The 19786-nt window shown below is 43.6% G+C and overlaps 1 protein-coding gene across 1 annotated transcript in view; it reads left to right on the plus strand.

Annotated features, from left to right (window-relative positions):
- The window catches only part of git1 (G protein-coupled receptor kinase interacting ArfGAP 1), a 31079-nt gene extending 11508 nt beyond the window's left edge, over window positions 1-19571 (plus strand). Inside the window, 19 exon segments of the mRNA XM_061718945.1 lie at window positions 161-247; window positions 371-501; window positions 628-722; window positions 834-876; window positions 1564-1590; window positions 2961-3009; window positions 3501-3573; window positions 4294-4391; window positions 5279-5390; window positions 6598-6719; window positions 8693-8845; window positions 11214-11249; window positions 11251-11346; window positions 11348-11557; window positions 13280-13351; window positions 14365-14438; window positions 14601-14774; window positions 15880-15943; window positions 16019-19571. Coding sequence (XP_061574929.1) covers window positions 161-247; window positions 371-501; window positions 628-722; window positions 834-876; window positions 1564-1590; window positions 2961-3009; window positions 3501-3573; window positions 4294-4391; window positions 5279-5390; window positions 6598-6719; window positions 8693-8845; window positions 11214-11249; window positions 11251-11346; window positions 11348-11557; window positions 13280-13351; window positions 14365-14438; window positions 14601-14774; window positions 15880-15943; window positions 16019-16234 — 1932 coding nt within the window. The 3' untranslated portion in view covers window positions 16235-19571.
- The last annotated feature ends 215 nt before the right edge of the window (window positions 19572-19786 follow it).

The following is a 19786-nucleotide window of genomic DNA, read 5'->3' on the forward strand; positions in this document are numbered from 1 at the left end:
GGATGACACAGCAGGATGTGTAATGATCTCTGATGCCGCAGAGTTCCACTGGATTAATAAGACTGGTGCTTGTTTTTGTCAGTGCACCATGGCTTTGTTTTCCGCTATCTCCTCATTTCCTGTCGTCATTTTTTCTTCTTTTTCCCCCCCTCTATGTTAGCAACTTCATTCGAGTGTACGGACGGGGAGTTTAGAGACGTGTCTTCGGCTCCTGTCCCTCGGCGCTCAGGCCAACTTCTTCCATCCGGTCAGGAAAAATCTACTTGCCTACATATGTCGTATAACAACAAGCACAACTGCCCGTTTAAGCTCGTTCCAGCAGGCGTGTTGTTCTGACCGTGTGTACGTGTGTGTCTTCCTGAACGTCCAGGAGAAAGGCACCACCCCGCTCCACGTGGCAGCCAAGGCAGGGCAGATCTTGCAGGCCGAGCTGCTCGTCGTGTACGGCGCAGACCCTGGAGCTCCTGACATCAATGGACGCACACCTATGGACTATGCCAGGTACAAACATGCATCACTGACTACAAATCAAGAATCATATCTTTTCATAGAAGATGGCTGATTAGAAACGGCAACAGCACAAACCGAAGCTCAACTCAAAATAATGTGTGTGGGTGTGTGTTGCAGGCAGGCGGGCCATATCGAGCTAGCAGAGCGTCTGGTAGAGTGTCAGTATGAGCTGACAGACAGGCTAGCCTTCTACCTATGTGGCCGGCGTCCAGGTAGATCTTTGTACTATTTGAGATTCATCTGACATGCGAAGCATTGAAAATCAGTAACAAACTGTCTTAGCTTGTACACACCGATTAAGAAGTCTCCTCTCTTCTCTTTAGATCACAAAAATGGCCATTACATCATTCCCCAAATGGCAGACAGGTATGGATCATGTGATTATTTTGTGTCAGATTGTTTGTGCTTGCATGGTATGATTTGATTGCATTAAAAAAAAACATTACTTGTAGATGCTTGTAATACTTCTGTGACTATTTCATTTTCACAGTCACCAGTTATTATCAGTAATAAGCATGTAGTTAAGTGGTCTTACCACAGGATGTCGCCAAAATATTTTACCACCAACTACGAAAAAGTAAAAGTAAGCAGCCACCTCATTAAGGTTAGATTATTGCAAATCCGTTAGATACTTGCAGATTTGAGATTATGAATGCCGGACTGAAGGTTTTACACGAGAAGTTCAGTCTGGCCACGGTAAATCAAGTGTAGTCAAACGTGGTACAATTTCTTTCAAGGTTGACCTGCTTAGTGTAATAAGAGAGATATTGAAAAAGAATCCCAAATGTATGATGTATTTAATTGCAGTTAAACCTAGTTCACCTCAACATCTGTTTGTTACTGAAGTGGATCTTGTTTCCAAGCTGCCATCTAACTCTACTTGCATCTGTTCTGTTCTGGTGAATGGGTCCTCTTGATAATAACAATTAAAGCTTTTTTGATGTGGCTTGTCTTTCCCTTCTTGCTGTCTCTCTCTCTCTTCCTTCTGTCTGTTTCTTCCTTTTTCTCACTTGCTTTCTGTTCTCTCCGTTTCGCTGCGCTTGGTGGAGCCAGAGCTCGTCCTAAGTGCCCAACACAGAGGTATCTTTACTTTCCTTGTTCCTCTTTTCCAGAAGTATCGTCCCTCATCTCATTCTCCTCTCTCTGCTACCATGTCTTTTATATGTCTCCGCATCGTATATGCTAGGCGTTGAACTGTTAATCAAAATTAGAGATGAAAAGTGTGTTTGATGCATTGTTGTTGCTTTGTTTTGGGGTTATTATCCACGAAGCACAGTGGCAAGTTAGCACTTGACAGGTCTGAGTGAAGTGATTTCTGTGGCTGGTGCTGTTGCATATATATATATATATAAATAGGTGAGGGATTCTCTTTGAGTTCAGGATGGATGGACCTTGTAGAATTATTCACAAAGCTTTGCACCCACAATTCTCTGCTGATTGCATCATTATGGCTCTGCAAGGGAAAATAAATCATGCTTTACATGTCCCATATCCACTCTCCATGACTGCAGAGTACTATAACGTCACTAAATGGCAAATAAATTGTGATGCGCCAGCATGTGTGTATTTACAGGCCTCATTTCCTGGGATAAAAGCTGTGTACAGATTTCTCAGGGGTGGACAATAGGTTCTTGGGGTAGCTAGCTGTTAAAGCTTTTCTCCTTCTGATTTGACTACACGTTGGTCATTAATGATTCATCCTCGTTTTGTATGCTCTCTGATTGCGAGTCATAAACATTAACACGTTGCAATGCAGTTAATGAGTCGTATGCTACTTGCAGAGGAGTTTAATTAACCAACTGGCATATTAGCATCTTAAATATTTGGACTTATCAGGTTAGCAGCTTCATACTCCTGTGGCCTGTTATTGTACGAATAAACAAGCTATGTGTGTGTTGATGGTCACTGACAGACTCCTGATTATAAACGGGTCTGTTTGTTTGCATTTCTAATCTAATGTGCTCGGTTCCTGTTGGACTGCTTTGGTCATTGTTGACATGAGCTAGTTGCACCTCCGTTTGTAAATCAGCACCATTTTAGGACCTCGCCCATACGACAACACGTCATCAATGCCGGTATTCATTGGCACAATTTATGAAAATCTACTTCTTGTGAAAACGCCAAAGAGGAAAGCGTTGCCGTCCTCCAATAAAGCCCCCTTGGAAGATTTCACGAATGTGTGTGTTTGTTTAGCAGTTTTGTCCTCAGTGTTTTAGTAATTGTTGTGTACCTTCCTATTACTTCCTATTAGCAATCATCATCACCTCAAGCTGTCTTGACTGAAACCCACCGCATGCCATCCGAAATGTATCAGTGCGCTGCCTTTTATCTAGGAAACCCCCCCTTTCTTCCTCCTTGTCACTCACTTGTGTTGCTGTTTCCGTGTTTCTCTCACTTTAAGTATCATAACAACAATCTATCATCTTCTGTGTATTTTTTTTTTTTTTTAGTCTGGACCTCTCCGAACTGGCAAAAGCTGCAAAAAAGAAACTCCAAGCGGTGAGCTAAATGTTATATTCACATGGCTAATTGTCTGTCTGTATTACAGCAGACAGTGAGGCGCGTTTGACCAGGTTTGAGGCGTTTTGTTTGGGTTTTTGAAATTGACGTGAAAGAAAAAGAATCTAGTTGAGGGGAAAAAAAGGAAAAAAAGGAAAAAAAGTTTGCTGATGTGGCCCCAGATTTGTGTAAGTTATCTCATCTGTCGAGGCCCGTGGGATACTGGTAATACAAACCCGACAGTCGATTTTTAATGTTTGAAGGGTTCAAGTCATTAATTAAATAATGTAATACTTAGTGAAAAATATGTAATGAATAAAAGTGTAAAAGCATGCCAATGAACAAGTCTTAGTTTGTCCTAATCCCTATTCCTTTTGCTTAGCTGTCTTCTTTTGTACTGTTAGGGTAGTTTTAGTGTGCATGCCTGGAGATGTGTACAGATAGCCCTGTAAATGTACTGACAGTCATCTCGTTTTTTTTGTATTTTACAGCTCAACAACCGGTTGTTTGAGGAACTAGCGATGGATGTCTATGATGAGGTTGACCGCAGAGAGAATGATGCAGGTGAGCCATATTTTTCCCTGTTCTTACTTGCTTTAGTCCTCTGTAAGATAGGAATGTTTGTGTGGGCAAAAAAAAAAAAAAAAAAAAAGGAATACTGATGTTGAAAGTACAAGACGCCTCCACCTGACAACACTGACATGAAGTTTGGGTGGAAACCTGAGCAGAGGGAAGTATTGAGAAGGAGGGCAGTGCAAAAAAAGGGAAATCTCTGAGAGTGTGAGGAGGACAGAATGGTGAGTGTTGAAGAGGAAGGCCAAGTGAGTGAGTGCTGGAGGAGGAGAGTCGGAGTAAGGAAGTCCCTCAAATTCTTGAGTCTCTCCTCCTCCTTAGTTCTCTCTCTCCTTTCCCTTTCTTCTCGTTTTCCTTGAGTAACAGCAACAGTCGAATCGTGCCTTTTTAGACATAATCACCGCAGGTAAGTGGCAAGGATACACCCACACACACATCTCACACATGCCCCGACTGCACAGAGTGGGAAGGGCAGGACTGAGAGCACAGAACTGCACAGTAGGATCTAGGAGTGACTTTCTCAATCTGTTTCACTGTTTTCCCTGAGCTTTGTTTATGCTTCCATGCAAGTGTGGGTGGATGGACTGAGAGTTTGATGTGGGTGGCTAAGTGTACACTATCCAAAATGACCTTCTTGCTTTAACTCACTCACACACACACACCCACACTTACACTGTGATTTTCTTTTTTTCTTCATGGTTTTGTCTCCAGTGTGGTTGACGACACAGAATCACAGCACTCTGGTCACAGAACGAAGCGCTGTCCCTTTTCTACCTGTTAATCCTGAATACTCTGCCACACGAAACCAGGTAAATGCACTGCACACGCTTGGATATGCATGTTTTAGAGAGAGAAATGCTGTAGAGATGTCGAATAATGGAACATTCACCTTTTTCTTTTTGTGGTTTTCCACCTGTAGATGGTATCAAATGTAAGACATGAAAGAATCTGCACGGAGCAGAGCTTAGAATCTCAAGAAATGCACGCTGTGTTTTTGAGAGAGGGGTTATGTTGGGAGGGGAGAGGACGGGGGGGGTTCTTCAGCTGTTGGAGAGTAATTCAACCTCACTTCCCCTCAGTCTCTGTGAGAGAGAGTAAAGTCCCATACGTCCACTCGCATAGTTTCTCTGCAACTGCATGTCTGATGTAAACACTCACTTTAAGCCACAAGCACACACGCGCAGGCAAAACACCAACATCGCCACGTTTGCTGTGCCCTGATTGGCTGGTTCGCTGTGGTCAGGAGCTACCATTTATTTTTTAGGGAGGAGGGAAAAAAAAAAAAGCTTACTTCAAACTTTTCACCTCACATTGTCCTGCAGCATCGTATGTAATAAACTCTGCATCAGTTTCACCCTGGCACATTCATGGAAAGTGTCTGCTTTATTGTTTTCCGCACATGCCCAATTACACAGTTTATGTTTCTTTGCGCATGCTTGTGTCCGTGTGAGTGCATTTGTGACGGAGTGCGTGTGTGTTGGAGTGTGTGGTGGGAGTATGACTGTGTTTTTCCACAGCACATGGCAGCTGACCACAGGAGTCACTCAGGCCCTGAGCTGCTGACTGTGTGCTGCGTTCTGTCTGTTCCACACGGCTCCCAATAAGAACTCCTCAGTGAGATTCAGGTGGGCCTGCCAGCGAACGCACGAGTTCAAATATTAATTAGTCTTGCCTGCTTTTTTTTTTTTTCTCTCAGGGTCGCCAGAAGCTGGCCCGTTTCAATGCCCGGGAGTTTGCTACGCTCATCATTGACATCCTGAGTGACGCAAAGAGGAGACAACAGGGAAAAGGCCTCAGCAGCCCCACTGGTGAGACCGGGGCGAAGGAGTTGCCTGACCTGGGCCGATTGTTTTAACCTTAAAGGGACCAGTGCATGCAACCTCATTAGAAGATAGACTTTTTCAACAAGTTTAGAACTTAAGGATGTGTAAATGAAAAAATAAAAGTCCAGTGTTTTATCAAAGAAAGATAAACAAGATCTGGTGCTAGACCAGGAGTCGGCAACCCAAAATGTTGAAAGAGCCATATTGGACCAAAAACACAAAAAACAAATATGTCTGGAGCCGCAAAAAATTAAAAGTCTTGTATGAGCCTTAGAATGAAGGCAACACATGCTGCATGTATCTATATTAGTTAGAACTGGGTACTCGGCTGCAAATGTAGCATGTTAATGTCTTTCCACGTTACTCTTTTTATCGGACAACTTCTGGCTACAGATCAAACATTCAGGCAATGAATGCAAATGATTCGCTCCAAGAAACGTTGAATCCTCTACGGAAGGAGGAGGAGAAAAAATATTTGAAAGGGGAAGATTTTTTTTTTATTGTGCACTTCGAGAAAAAAGTCAAAATGTCGAGATTTATGTTGAAATACAATTTCAAGAATAAAGTCGAAATTTTGCCTTTTTTCTCAACATTTCGACTTTTTTCTCGAAATTGTATTTCAACATAAATCTCGAAAGTTCAACTTTTTTCTCATCATTTCGACTTTTTTCTCAAAATTTTGACTTTTTTCTTAAGTGCACAATAAAAAAGAAATCTACCCCTCTCAAATATTTTTTCTCCTGCATGGCCCTGATACTCTTGCGTACAAATCTTCGTTAACAGAAATGTTGAAATGTAATATTTATTCTACACATTTTTACTGCATAGGAAAACGTTAAGAATGTTTGTGTCATGTTTGTCCTCCTACAAAAACCATATTAAAACTAAAAATATATATTTCCCTCCCCATCTATTTCCATTTTCAAATATTTTTGAAAAAGCTCCAGGAGCCACTAGGACAGCGCTAAAGAGCCACATGCGGCTCTAGAGCCGCGGGTTGCCGACCCCTGTACTAGACTGTCAACTCTGCACCAGATCTCAGTGCAGAAACTTACTTTACGTCCTCTGTTTTCATATAAGCTGCCTGAGATCAGTACTCAGTGTCATTAGTCTGAGCATCCTCGACAGAAGTGGAGATGGTTAGTGGGGCTAATCAAACTTTGATGAAATAAAACCTTTCCCCTTCTGTCAGACACGCTGGACCTGGGCATCGATGACGACCAGCACGACTACGACAGCGTAGCCTCAGATGAGGACACGGACAGCGAGCTGACCACCCAGAACAACAACACGCAACGCAGCAACCGTGCAAAGGTGGAGCTTCTTGAACACACACCGTCACAGAAAACAAGTTTACATGTTGATACCTACCACAGTTAGCCTTCAGGGATGTGAAATAGATATACACACTATCTTCTCTGGGCATGCTTGCATATTACTCTCAGTCTCTGAGAATCTTAAAAACATGATTTGTAAGAGCTTACACAGCTCTTCCCAGCATGCTTTGCAGGAAGCAGCCCCAGTCAGGGCTGCCACATAGCTCCTGAGTGACATCATCAGCTATTCTGAGTCCATGTCAGAGAGGCATTGTTCATACGCTGAGAGTTTGTGTAAATAGAGGGAAGAAAGGAAGGGATAGGAGAAGGGGAGAATATGGATCTGAGTGTATTATTGACAAACTGAACAAGCTAAACATCTTTAACTCGATGGGGAAATAACTTCCACGTGATTCAGAATGAGTGCAATAGTTTGTTATTTTTACTTTTAAAGAGTTCTGAATGGAAAAGCAGTGAAAACTCCTGGTTGTTACTGGTGTAGTGGTAGGGAGTGGTGCAGGGCTGGCTGCGACCATGCTTCTGGGTCGCAGGAAGTGGGGGAGGATGGTGCACGGAGAGCAAGAACTAAGGCTCTAGTGTCTGTGTGTATGATCCTGAAAGCAAGCCAGGCCTCTTCCTCCAACACAGCTGTACGCTCTATTTGCACATCGCTTACAAGGCACCAATTCATAGTGTGGATCCTCACCATCAAACATAAACTGCACATGTGATCGTAGATTAGGAATGGGCGATATTTTACCGTTCACGATAAACCGTCAAAAAAACTCCCCACGGTAAGAATTTGTCATCTCGCGGTAAAAACGATAAATTCCCGTTGATGACGTTTTTGTGTAAAACTGGAAGGAAGGAAGGAAGGAAGGAAGGAAGGAAGGAAGGAAGGAAGGAAGGAAGGAAGGAAGGAAGGAAGGAAGGAAGGAAGGAAGGAAGGAAGGAAGGAAGGAAGGAAGGAAGGAAGGAAGGAAGGAAGGAAGGAAGGAAGGAAGGAAGGAAGGAAGGAAGGAAGGAAGGAAGGAAGGAAGGAAGGAAGGAAGGAAGGAAGGAAGGAAGGAAGGAAGGAAGGAAGGAAGGAAGGAAGGAAGGAAGGAAGGAAGGAAGGAAGGAAGGAAGGAAGGAAGGAAGGAAGGAAGGAAGGAAGGAAGGAAGGAAGGAAGGAAGGAAGGAAGGAAGGAAGGAAGGAAGGAAGGAAGGAAGGAAGGAAGGAAGGAAGAAGGAAGGAAGGAAGGAAGGAAGGAAGGAAGGAAGGAAGGAAGGAAGGAAGGAAGGAAGGAAGGAAGGAAGGAAGGAAGGAAGGAAGGAAGGAAGGAAGGAAGGAAGGAAGAAGGAAGGAAGGAAGGAAGGAAGGAAGGAAGGAAGGAAGGAAGGAAGGAAGGAAGGAAGGAAGGAAGGAAGGAAGGAAGGAAGGAAGGAAGGAAGGAAGGAAGGAAGGAAGGAAGGAAGGAAGGAAGGAAGGAAGGAAGGAAGGAAGGAAGGAAGGAAGGAAGGAAGGAAGGAAGGAAGGAAGGAAGGAAGGAAGGAAGGAAGGAAGGAAGGAAGGAAGGAAGGAAGGAAGGAAGGAAGGAAGGAAGGAAGGAAGGAAGGAAGGAAGGAAGGAAGGAAGGAAGGAAGGAAGGAAGGAAGGAAGGAAGGAAGGAAGGAAGGAAGGAAGGATTCCCGTTGATGTTTTTGTGTAACAAACATGGCGGATCTGAGAGCGAGATAGATTTATTGTTAAAAGATGTTGAATTGTTTTTTTTGTTATCGTCATTTTAATCGTTATCAAGATAAATGCCAGAAATTATCGTGATACATTTTTTAGTCCATACCGCCCATCCCTATCGTAGATTTGTTTGTTATAAATCATGCTAAAGAGCGTGGTTCAGATCTTAATTTCTCTGTCCCTCTGCCTTTCTGCCCACCTTCCTGTGCCGCCATCTGTCCGTCTACCTGTGTGTTTACCGTCCTCTGATTCAGAGTATGGACTCGTCAGACCTGTCGGACGGTCCGATCACGCTGCAGGAGTATCTGGAGGTGAAGAAGGCCCTGGCCTCCTCAGAGGCCAAGGTGCAGCAGCTGATGAAGGTCAACAACAACCTGAGCGAGGAGCTCCGGCGGCTCCAGAAGGAGGTATGGGGGAGGGTTGAGAGAAAGGCCAGAGACTAGTTATAACCTAGGAGTAAGTGGTAAAATATTTGAGAGTTTGGCAAATCTGTAAATTGATCACAGATTGACCAGAGAGGGAAAGTGAGCAGACATGTAACGATTCAAGCAAAGCCAGCTGAATGTGTGAATAAGTTGATTTTGTTCCTGATAGGGTTTCATCTTTCCACATTGTCATCTCTGCCACTCTTGTGGGAAGCTTAAGCGCTACAAATATCCATTCATATCAAATACTCTCTTTATCTGTCATTTTTGGTTCAGTTTTGATAATTCTCATCTGTCGTTCACTGTGACTTCTTTTGCTTTCCTGTGAGTCAGCATCACTAGCTCAGCATATTCATCACAGGCTGCTCCTGTTGGCCTACGTGAGCCACAATTCTTCATGTTGTCTTTGACACTTCACTGAGATTTCAGTAAAGATTAGAGGCAAACGTGCACTTTCACAAACAAACACTGTAGATGACGATAATATCAAAGCAGGTAGATGTTAACAACACCACAGTGTCAACTTTGATTTTCCTTCATTGATCTTCTGAGTTTAAATACACATACAGTTGAAATCAGAAGTTTAAGTATACTAAAGATACACTCAGCCTTTTTTTGTCTTCACTGTCTGACATTAAATCAGATGAAACTTTTCCTGTTTTGAGTCTTTTCAGACCCGCCCACAACTTTTCTATAGGACTGAGATCAGGGCTTTGTGATGGCCTCTCAAATACATCAAGTTTGTTCCTGGTAGGGATGTTAACAATTAATCGTTTTTCGATTAATTGCCGTTATGAAATTACCCGATTAAAATTAACGATTACAATTAATCTATTTATTTATTTATTTTTTTCGTTTAATTTCACCAGCTGGTATTACGCCCGGACCACATTTAATGCGACACAACGCGCTGCACCGCGCACATAAAGTTAGAAGAAAGAGACGGCGGATATGTTTGGTTTTAGTAACATCATGCTCAGACAGTCTGCAATGGCCCAGACGGGAGACACATGTAGCTCAGTGCTTAACTTTTATTTTTAATCCACTCTATATTCTTCTGGTTGTTCTCCGATATGCTCCCCTAAAGCCTGAATTATGGTTCCGCCTTAAATCGATGCAGAGCCGCCGCCGTAGCCTACGGTGTAGGCTCTGCGTTGTTGTAACGCGGAACCATAAATCAGCCTTCACCCGGTACATACATAGGTTTCTCTAAACATCTGTCCCCGCTACAGTTTTAACTAAAAGAAAATGTGCTCCAATACAGCAGGTCTCATAATTTTATTTTGAACACTGCCAAAACTCTAACTTAAAACGTAACTAGAACTTAAAATTTGCTTGACACAAATGACACTATTATGGCTGCTGCTACTACTAATAGCCTTGAAGTGCACTTTATATTATATTCCTTGTGGTACAAAAATGTCTTTTTGTTACTTTTGTATCAAATAAATATTTGATTAAGGAATACATTAAAATGTCCTTTTGTATTTTATATAAGCAAAAAAAATTATGTTTGTATCTCAGATGGGGGAAAAACGCAGCTTATCAACTAATCGATGATCGATCGATAAGGTTATCAACTGTCAATTAATGAAATAATCGATAATTTGCATCCCTAGTTCCTGGATGATGTCTTGAGATGTTACTTCAATATTTCTACACAATGTTCCGTCGTCATGATGCCGCATATTTCACGAAGTGCACCGGTTGTAAAGTACGGGGGTGGCAGCATCAAACATGATGCTGCCACCCCCGTACTTTACAGTTGGGACAGTGTCTTCAGGTTTGAAAGTTTGCCCCTTTCTCCTCCAAATGTAACAATGGTTATTATGGTCCGAGAGTTCAATTTGGTTTCATCAGACCACGCAGCATGTCTCCAAAAATTGATATGTTTGTTGATGTGTGAACTTGCAAACTGTAATCTGGCTTTCATCATGTTACACTTGGAGTAATGGCTTCTTACACAATTCTCTTCCTGATCTAATGCCAGACAGTGAGATAAAAAGGGTTATATGTCTTTATATAAATATATATACACATATCTTTAATACAGCGTCTGTAAATGTCGTGTTTATACCGTGATATACAGCTTCCGCTGCTTGTTAAACTCCCTCTTAAAATCCCTGCTGACTGTATTTATAACATATTCTGTTCCCCTTAAGAGCTGGTTTGAGTTTCTATGTTGAACCCCCTGTATGAACATTTTATTAAACCTATGATTATAGATGCTTGTTTTTGACATTTCAGTTTGTACCCCCCTCCCTTCCCTACAACCTCCCCATGTTCCTCCCTCCATCCCTCCCTCCATCCCTCCCGTCATCCGCCCCCGCTCCCGCCCGCTCTCCTGTAGATCAACCGGATGCAGACAGAGAACAGTGCGCTCCGGGGGGGGCCAGCAGGCTGGGGGGCCGGCCGGCCATGGGGTCGGGGTGCCGGGCGGGGGCGGGGGCCACTGGCCGGGGGGTGGGATGCGCGGAGGAATGAGCAGCGGGGGGTTTGGCCGGGTTGGGGCCGGGGACGGACCCCCCGGGGCTCTCCGTGCCGTCGTCGGCCGCCCCTCACTCCCACCCCCACCGGAGGGAACGCCAGGCCTTTTCAATGTACGAGCCGGGGGCGGCCCCCGGCCCCACGGCCCACGGCCCCTCAGCCCTGGACTCCCTGACAGCCCGCCTGCAGCCCCTCAACACACTCAGCGTAAGTTAGACCCCCCCCCAGCCCCAGCCGTCCTCTCGGTGGCTCTGATCCCCCATCTCTGCCCTACTTAACGGGCCCTAGTCCACTACTCATCTCTCTATTATCCTCCCTTTCTCTTGCATCCCCCTAACCCAGGAGTCGGCAACCCGCGGCTCTGGAGCCGCATGCGGCTCTTTAGCGTCGCCTTAGTGGCTCCTGGAGCTTTTTCAAAAATGTTTGACCCTTTTTTTCTCTTTTTTTTCTTCCCTTTTCCTTTCCTTTTTAATCTCGACATTTCGACTTTTTTCTCTAAATTGTACTTCAACATTAATCTCGACATTTCGACTTTTTTCTCGAAATTTTGACTTTTTTCTCGACATTTTTAACTTTTTTCTCAACATTTCGACTTTTTTCTCGACATTTCGAATTTTTTCTCAACATTTCGACTTTTTTCTCGAAATTGTACTTCAACATTAATCTCGACATTTCAACTTTTTTCTCAACATTTCGACTTTTTTCTCGACATTTCAAATTTTTTCTCAACATTTCAATTTTTTTCCCGAAATTTTTACTATTTCCTCGACATTTCAACTTTTTTCTCTGAATTTTGACTTTTTTCTCGACATTTCGACTTTTTTCTCGACATTTCACCTTTCACCATTTTCCTTCATTTTAAGGCTTATACAAGACTTTTCATTTTTTGCGGCTCCAGACATAATTGTTTTTTGTGTTTTGGTCCAATATGGCTCTTTCAACATTTTGGGTTGCCGACCCCTGCCCTAACCGATCCTTCTCTTTGAAAGGTCAAGTTGTGCAGAGTGCCGATTAAAATATCCAACTGCGATCTGTTCCGAACTGATTTGACTCTTTACGGGGCTTTTTAGCGTCATTAAGGATGAAATGCACAAGTATGACCCTTAGGAGAAAGATGGATAAGGAATGTTTCATCTGTTGTTTTTGCCCGACGGTGTCTCTGATGCTCCTCTCTTTGCTGTTCCCTTTGTTGTCCTCTCACGTAGACGCCCTGCAAGTGTTTAATCTGACTTTCCCACCCACATAAATGCATGTACACCTCTACACTTAAAGACCAGAGACTGCTGGGTTCACAACACATGTCATGGGTGTGGTTTGTGACGTCGCTGCCGTCCAGGTGAACCGTTCAGCAGCATTTAGCCCACAGCAACATTCTTCTGTATAAATCTGTAGTTTGCAAACACAGAAACACTCAGCCTCACTCATTTTTATGGTGATAAGTCGGTGTCCAGTTCACTTTCTCTTTACACAAAGTTTTACCTGTCTGTCTGTTTTTTGTTTTGTTTTTCTGTCTGTCTCTTCACCTGTCTGTTCCTTGCTCACTGCAGTGCAACCGTGCATCCTCTGGATGTAAGCATCCTGTCTGTCATTGCATTGTTTGCCATTTCATCTTCAGTGTAGGAGTTTCTTGCCCTTTTGTCTTCTTAGTGTTTGTTTGTTTGTTTTTTGTAGGTGCAGTGTGATTTGTAGACATCCATAACCACATAGTTTAGCTAACAGCCTTCTCAGAGTTGAATTATTAGAATGAAAAAGGCTTGTAGTCATGATGGGAGGAAGTGTGAGCTGCCGTATTGATCCGGCGCTTGTTCATCCTGTTTTATAGTTTATATTTCTCCTCTTTGTCCACTTGCTGTTGCTCCCTGCCCATGTCGTCATCCACCTCTTGTCTTTTTTATTTCCCTCTTCATCCACGTTCCTCCATCTCCCCAGGTACGGAAGGGTGGTCCATCAGCATATGGAAGCCCACACCTGTCCGGTTCCATGGAGATGGGGAGATACATGGTGAGCCGATGTTGTTTTAGTCTTAGGCTTTCACACTCTGATCATCCTTCATTTATTCAGGGACTTAAGTTCAGGGGATTTTTGTTTTTGTCAAAATGTTGTTCCTGAAATGTTGAGAAGTGCAGCTCTTGCATTTCTGTACCAGAAAATGTTTTACATCCTGCAGTGGGAGTTTGGGCTAAAAATAATTCCTCTTTCGCACTCAAATGTTTTTATTTGTTGCAAATGAGCTGAGAGTTTGTGAAGCCACCGAGGTGCATGCAGAGTGGAGTGCAGCCACGCTGCCTCTGTTAACTCTGAAGTATCTTGGCTGCCTTAATAGGAAACAACATGTTCTGTTGTTTTCGGAAAAGACACTGAAATGGTTCGTACAGACATGTCTGCGGAATTTTTGACCAACTGCGTGGAAATAAACAACAAAGCAATCTCGATGACATTTTGAAAACATCAGATGTACAGGACTGTCTCAGAAAATTAGAATATTGTGATAAAGTTCTTTATTTTTTTCTGTAATGCAATTTAAAAAAAAAATAAAATAAAAATGTCATACATTCTGGATTCATTACAAATCAACTGAAATATTGCAAGCCTTTTATTATTTTAACATTGCTGATTATGGTTTACAGTTTAAGATTCCCAGAATATTCCAATTTTTTGAGATAGGATATTTGAGTTTTCTTAAGCTGTTAGCCATGATCAGCAATATTAAAATAATAAAAGGCTTGCAATACTTCAGTTGATTTGTAATGAATCCAGAATGTATGACATTTTTGTTTTTGTAATTGCATTACAGAAAATCACAATATTCAAATTTTCTGAGACAGTCCTGTATGTTTTACAAAGAAGCCAACAATACATAAGATACATTTAAAACACTTTAAGTAGACATCAAATCATTACTATTAAATGAAACCAAACGTTTGAACTTTGAGAGGTGTTCAGAAGGGATGGAGAAGTAAAGAGTGCAGGAATGGGTCATAATTATTATTCTTTCATGTTGTTTCTCTCTATAGGTCAAACCAGAGAAGCATGGCAGTGGCACAGACAGCGACTACGACAATACGCAGACGTATGAGCATTCACTAAGGTCTGGTTACCATTCTTTTCTTTTTTATTTGAATAAAATCAGATTATCTGAAACCTTTTATTTGGGTTTTTTTTTTATCTTGTTGCTAACAAATGCCTCAACGTCTAAGGAGTTTGTCGTTGAGACTGTGCCAGGGGCTAACGGCAGTGTTTCTGTTTCCAGTATGGGTCGCAGCAGTGAGGAAGAAGGTCGTGGTGACTCTGAGGAGGGAGGAGGGGAGGCGGGAGAGCCAGACCCCACCCTGCCCTGCACGGAGGACGTCATCCTGAAGACGGAGCAGGTGACCAAGAACATCCAGGAGCTGCTCAGGGCGGCGCAGGAGTTCAAGCACGACAGGTGGGTGAAGACCCCGGAGACGGATCACAGCCACTCTCTGCTGTGCTGTCTAAACCACTAACGGTGTTCTCGCAGGTTACTAAACTAGATCACTACACCCAGGTATTTATTTTTAATTCAGTAACTTTCACATTTGTAACATTACTATTCAGTTTAACTGAAAGAAAGAAAGAAAGTTGTTTTTTTTTCTCAGTTTTTTCTTCATCTTTTACTGCTCAGGCTCTGATGGCACGCACGAGTCAGGAAGTGTCATTAAATTTGAACGTAGCAACGTTAAACAAAACCCAACATTTTCTTCAGCCGACCGCCCACCTCGGGGATATTTTTACTACCACTGATTACTCGCAGGGGATTCACAGTTTAGGATTGTACAGATGAAGCTCGACATGTTTAATGAGTCAAGCACAAGACAGTGACTGCATTTACATGCACTCAATAACCCTTTTAAAACCCGAATATTGGCAATAACCCGAATTTGCACGGCCATGTAAACACCAATAACCCTTTTGAATAACCCGAATTTGCTCATATTCCGGTTTTTAAAAACCCGAATATGACCCCTGGGTTACTGCTTTTAAAACCTGAATATTTGGTCATGTAAACGCCAAACGGAATATCCCGATCAAACAGAACATGAATTTGTTTTCTGCGCATGCTCTGTTCGCAAGGAATCCTGGTCTTTTGAGTCCAGGAAGTTCTTATAAACACGGAGAAACGCAAGACCACGCCACACTTTTGGAGTGAGGAGGAGACGAATCACTTCATAAATGTAATGAAGGATATGAACATTTCTGCATTTGTAGACGGTAGAAAGTACCGGGATAGCAAGATTTACAAGAAGGTGAGCGAAAAGTTGCGCGAAGCAGCATTTGTTTTGAATTTGGATACAGGAAGAAGAAGCGGAAATGACGGGAATTGCGTCATCACGTTCTCCGTGCGTCGCTGGTTTGATCGAGATATCCCGAATGATTAATTACCATGTAAACGGAATATTCTGAATGTTTCAGTAACCGGAATATTAGCAATAACCCGAATTTTGACTGCATGTAAACGTAGTCAGTTACGTAGCACTTAGTCACTGTTTTGCCATCATTTCTTTCTTCAGCTTCGTTCCTTGTTCTGAGAAGATCCACTCTGCCGTCACTGAGATGGCGTCCCTCTTTCCCAAAGTAAGTCGTTACTGTTCAACTGTTTGCCTCCACCTCGCCTGCTGACGAGTACTGACGGCCTCCGTCTCTCCGTAGCGGCCAGCGTTGGATGCGGTCCACTGCTCCCTCCGCCTGCTGGCCTCCAGTGCCTCGCGGCTGCAGGTGGAGTGTCGCAAGGCGGTGCCCTCGGAGCCCGGGGCCCCGGCCGTGGACTACCAGCTCCTCACCCAGCAGGTCATCCAGTGCGCCTACGACATCGCCAAGGCCGCCAAGCAGCTGGTCACCATCACCACCCGCGAGAAGAAACAGTGATGCCGAGGGAGGACGGAGCCATGCATGGGAGGGGCTTTCAGGAAAAGGGAGAACGAGGGACAACAAAACCACACTGTAGATGGGAAGACGGGGAAGGTGGCGTGTTAGGAGAAGGAAAAGTTTAGAGGATGCATGAAAAGGAATGAGAGGAAAGCAAAGATTTTTTTCCTTTTTTCTTTTTTTTTTATAAATATAAACACTACAATGAACAGACAAAGGAGAAGATCCACAAGTAGTAGGAAAGGATGAGTGGAAGGATCCAAAATGGGAGCTACAGCCGGCAGCGACCCCACGAGCTGCTGTAATCAGATGTGTATACCTAACCGCTGAAACTGTGACGAGCATCCAAGACAAACGCTAGTGGCAATGTACAGTGAACTGGATCCTGGAATGTTACCACTTTATTTATTCTCATTTGTCACTCATCGCCCCCTTCTTTTCCCCCTGTTGAACCCACCGGGGGAGGGCGGGGCGGGGGTCCGCCGCCCGTCTGCCAGAGGGAAGTGGATCGGCCGGCCGTGCCTTCCCCACGCTGCCTCCGTCCTCTTTCCTCCTCTCCTTCCCCGATGGTTGTTGGACCCTCTGAACTGAAACGAGCTCCCTCTGTCCACCGCCCCGTCCCAGGCAGGACGGGCTGGCGGTGCAGAGACGGACCCCCGCCCCGCTACCCCCCCACCCCAGCCAGCGGAGCTTCTACAGAGGCGTCCGACTCCCTCCCTCCCCTCTCCCCCCCTGTTTTTGGTGGTACACAGCATGATCTGGCATGTTTTCATTTCTTTCCCCTCTCCTTTTTAATTTCTGGTAAATATGCAGATCCGTTTGAGTCGCACATCTGAGGACAGGAATCCTTTTTTTACTGACTTAAACACTTAACACTGGAATAATTGTGATTTATTGTTATTTTTTTCATGTTTTTTTTTGTATTGACAATTTTACTGTCTGTCATTTTGATTTAACTGTATGTTTTTTTTCATTATCTAAAGTATGATTTTCATTTAGTTTAACAGGGAGACAGGGAGGACTGTGCATCAACTTCTTACTGGGGTATAAGCAGACATAAAAACGTGTAAAAAGAACCTGTGAAGTGGTCCTCAACAATTCTCAAACACTCCTTTTCAGGGTGACACTTGATTATTATTATTATTATTTTCTTTTCTTATTGTAATTTCTGTAATGGCCAAGGGGTTGAACAGTTGCCAAAGGGGAGTGCGAGTGTCGGGGAACACTTTATTATGTTGTTTTTTTGTCCCCTGTCAGAGCGTAGGTCCCCTGGTGCACCGTGACCTGGATCAAAATGCTATTTTTTTCTCATGTCCTCAGCTGTTTTCTTTTTCATTTGCTTTGATTATCTGTTTAAATTTAGCCTCACTTGACAAGAGCCAGTGGAATCATCTCAGGATCAGTCTCACGATCATTTGCAGTGCCAAGCAGGAGAAAAAAAACCAGTTTGATCCAGTTTGTGTGAGAAGATATAAGGCCGTATCTGGAGCAGCCGTCGTCTGCATGTATGAATCTGGAGACTGGGAAAGGTCACGCAGTGAAACGCTCTGACTGGAGGGTTTTATGATAGAAAATCTTCACGCCTGTTTTCAGTTCACCATGTGTTCTTTTGACTTTTGGGATTGTCTGGCAAGCACAATCAAGCTCAAACTGTTTTCAGACTCTGGCGGCGCGCGGATCTGGGCCACAGATGTCTTTCCTAACCCCGTCTCCGTACTCTGCCAACTCTGCCAACAGGACACGGCATTGGGAACAATTTTCTTTCAATTTTTTTTTTTTGTGTTTTCTCCCCTCAGTGCACTTACCTACCCTGCTGCGTGTCGAAAGCTCGATGTAATTTCTCCGAACAAATATGGTGAAATCTGTAAGTGGATGTAAACGGTTCCCCCCGAGCTCCCAGGACCGGCTTCAGATTCAGCTCCGACCCTTCTCCGGCTCTGCGGTGGTTTCTAAGCGTTTGTGGGTTTAATGGTTCCTGCATTGGCCTGGTCTGTGATCACTCTCCGAGGGCTTCTGCATGTTTAAGTACTCACTTGAAACTCTGAAGGATGAGATCAAAAACATACCGCTTCTCAGTATACGCTGCCTTTTAATGAGGCAGATTTAGACTCTAATTAGCTCTTTCTGTTCTCCTAACCCTGCTCCAGCCTCCCAGACTATTATTATTACTTTATTTTTAAGTGCTGACGGTCCATGCTCCTCGGGCTTTCACATGGTGGAAGACCTCTTCGTCTCCATTAGACTCTTCCTGTGTCATTGATATTGAATGCCTTTGCACATCTTCATCATTACCATCATCTCCTGTTTGACCGGCCGAGTTACGGTGATCTTAATTAACTGCTGAAACAATAGAAAAAACTTCCTCATACACAAAACAAACATACTTTGGGAGGGGCAGTGGCTAATCTGGCCCCTTCAATTGTGAATGCCCATGTTTTAGACTAGAGCCATATATATATAAACCTATATTTTCATGCTATATTTTATATTAAGCTACATGTTAGGGTTACGTTTGTGAGATATTTATGTCTATTTGTTGGCCTAAAAGGGCTTCAGGCTGCGACGACTGCTCACCGAGTCTTCATTCAGCTCTTAAGTCTTGACACCTGATGTACTTGTAGATGTTTTAAGTATTGTTCGGTTCCGCTGTGGTATCACCCTCCCGTGTAGTCAGACTGTACATATCCTACTGAGTCAGAACCACGAACTGAGCTAGATAGGTAAATGTGGTCTTAGTTGCACTATTTTCAAACACCAGCTGGTTGAAGTAGGATCTGAATTGCGTACTACACTCTCCAGAAGGTCTTTTGTTCAAGTACATTAGGTGCAGGACACGGGATTTGATTTGGGAAAGGTCTGAAGCACACTTTGGCGTAGCACTACGGTCATCTCAAAAGGGCGGGACGGAGGTCTCCATCGCACACGGCCTCGTCCCCCCTCTAGTTCAGACACTACATAAGGTGCCTCTCGTGTGAATGTTGAAACGCTTCCATTAGCTCATGTCACTCAAAGTTAACACACTATTACATCCCGAATTTAGCACACACTTTCAAACATCAGACACGACACCAAACCTATCGGTTGGACCAATCCACGCTCAAGGACTCACCTTAACGTTGCAGCCGCCCGCGCACACGCTCTTCTGTTGTCGGCCACTGGGGGCGCCGCGTATCCTCAGCTCTGCGCTTTGGGAGATGGGTGACGTGAGTTATCTTTTAAGAGAAAACATTAAAAACTGTATAGAGTAAAGAATAACTTAAAAAGAAAAAAAGGTCAATTGTAATGGAAACTCATAAGCTGTACATTTGTAATAAAATAAAACAATTTAATTGTCCAAGGACTGTTTGTGTGGAGCTTCTTTCTATCCTATGGGTGAATGTGTAAGTATTAATACCGTATTTTCCGCACTATAAGGCGCACTTAAAAGCCTTTAATTTTCTCAAAAACCGGCAGTGTGCCTTATAATCATGGATCTATAATAATAACTGGATCGGACGTCAAAAATGGCCGCCCATTCATTTCAATGCATTCTGCTCAGCCAGCGCATCCGCC

Source organism: Cololabis saira, chromosome 4 (genome assembly GCF_033807715.1).
Source record: "Cololabis saira isolate AMF1-May2022 chromosome 4, fColSai1.1, whole genome shotgun sequence".
Taxonomy (NCBI): Eukaryota; Metazoa; Chordata; class Actinopteri; order Beloniformes; family Belonidae; genus Cololabis; species Cololabis saira.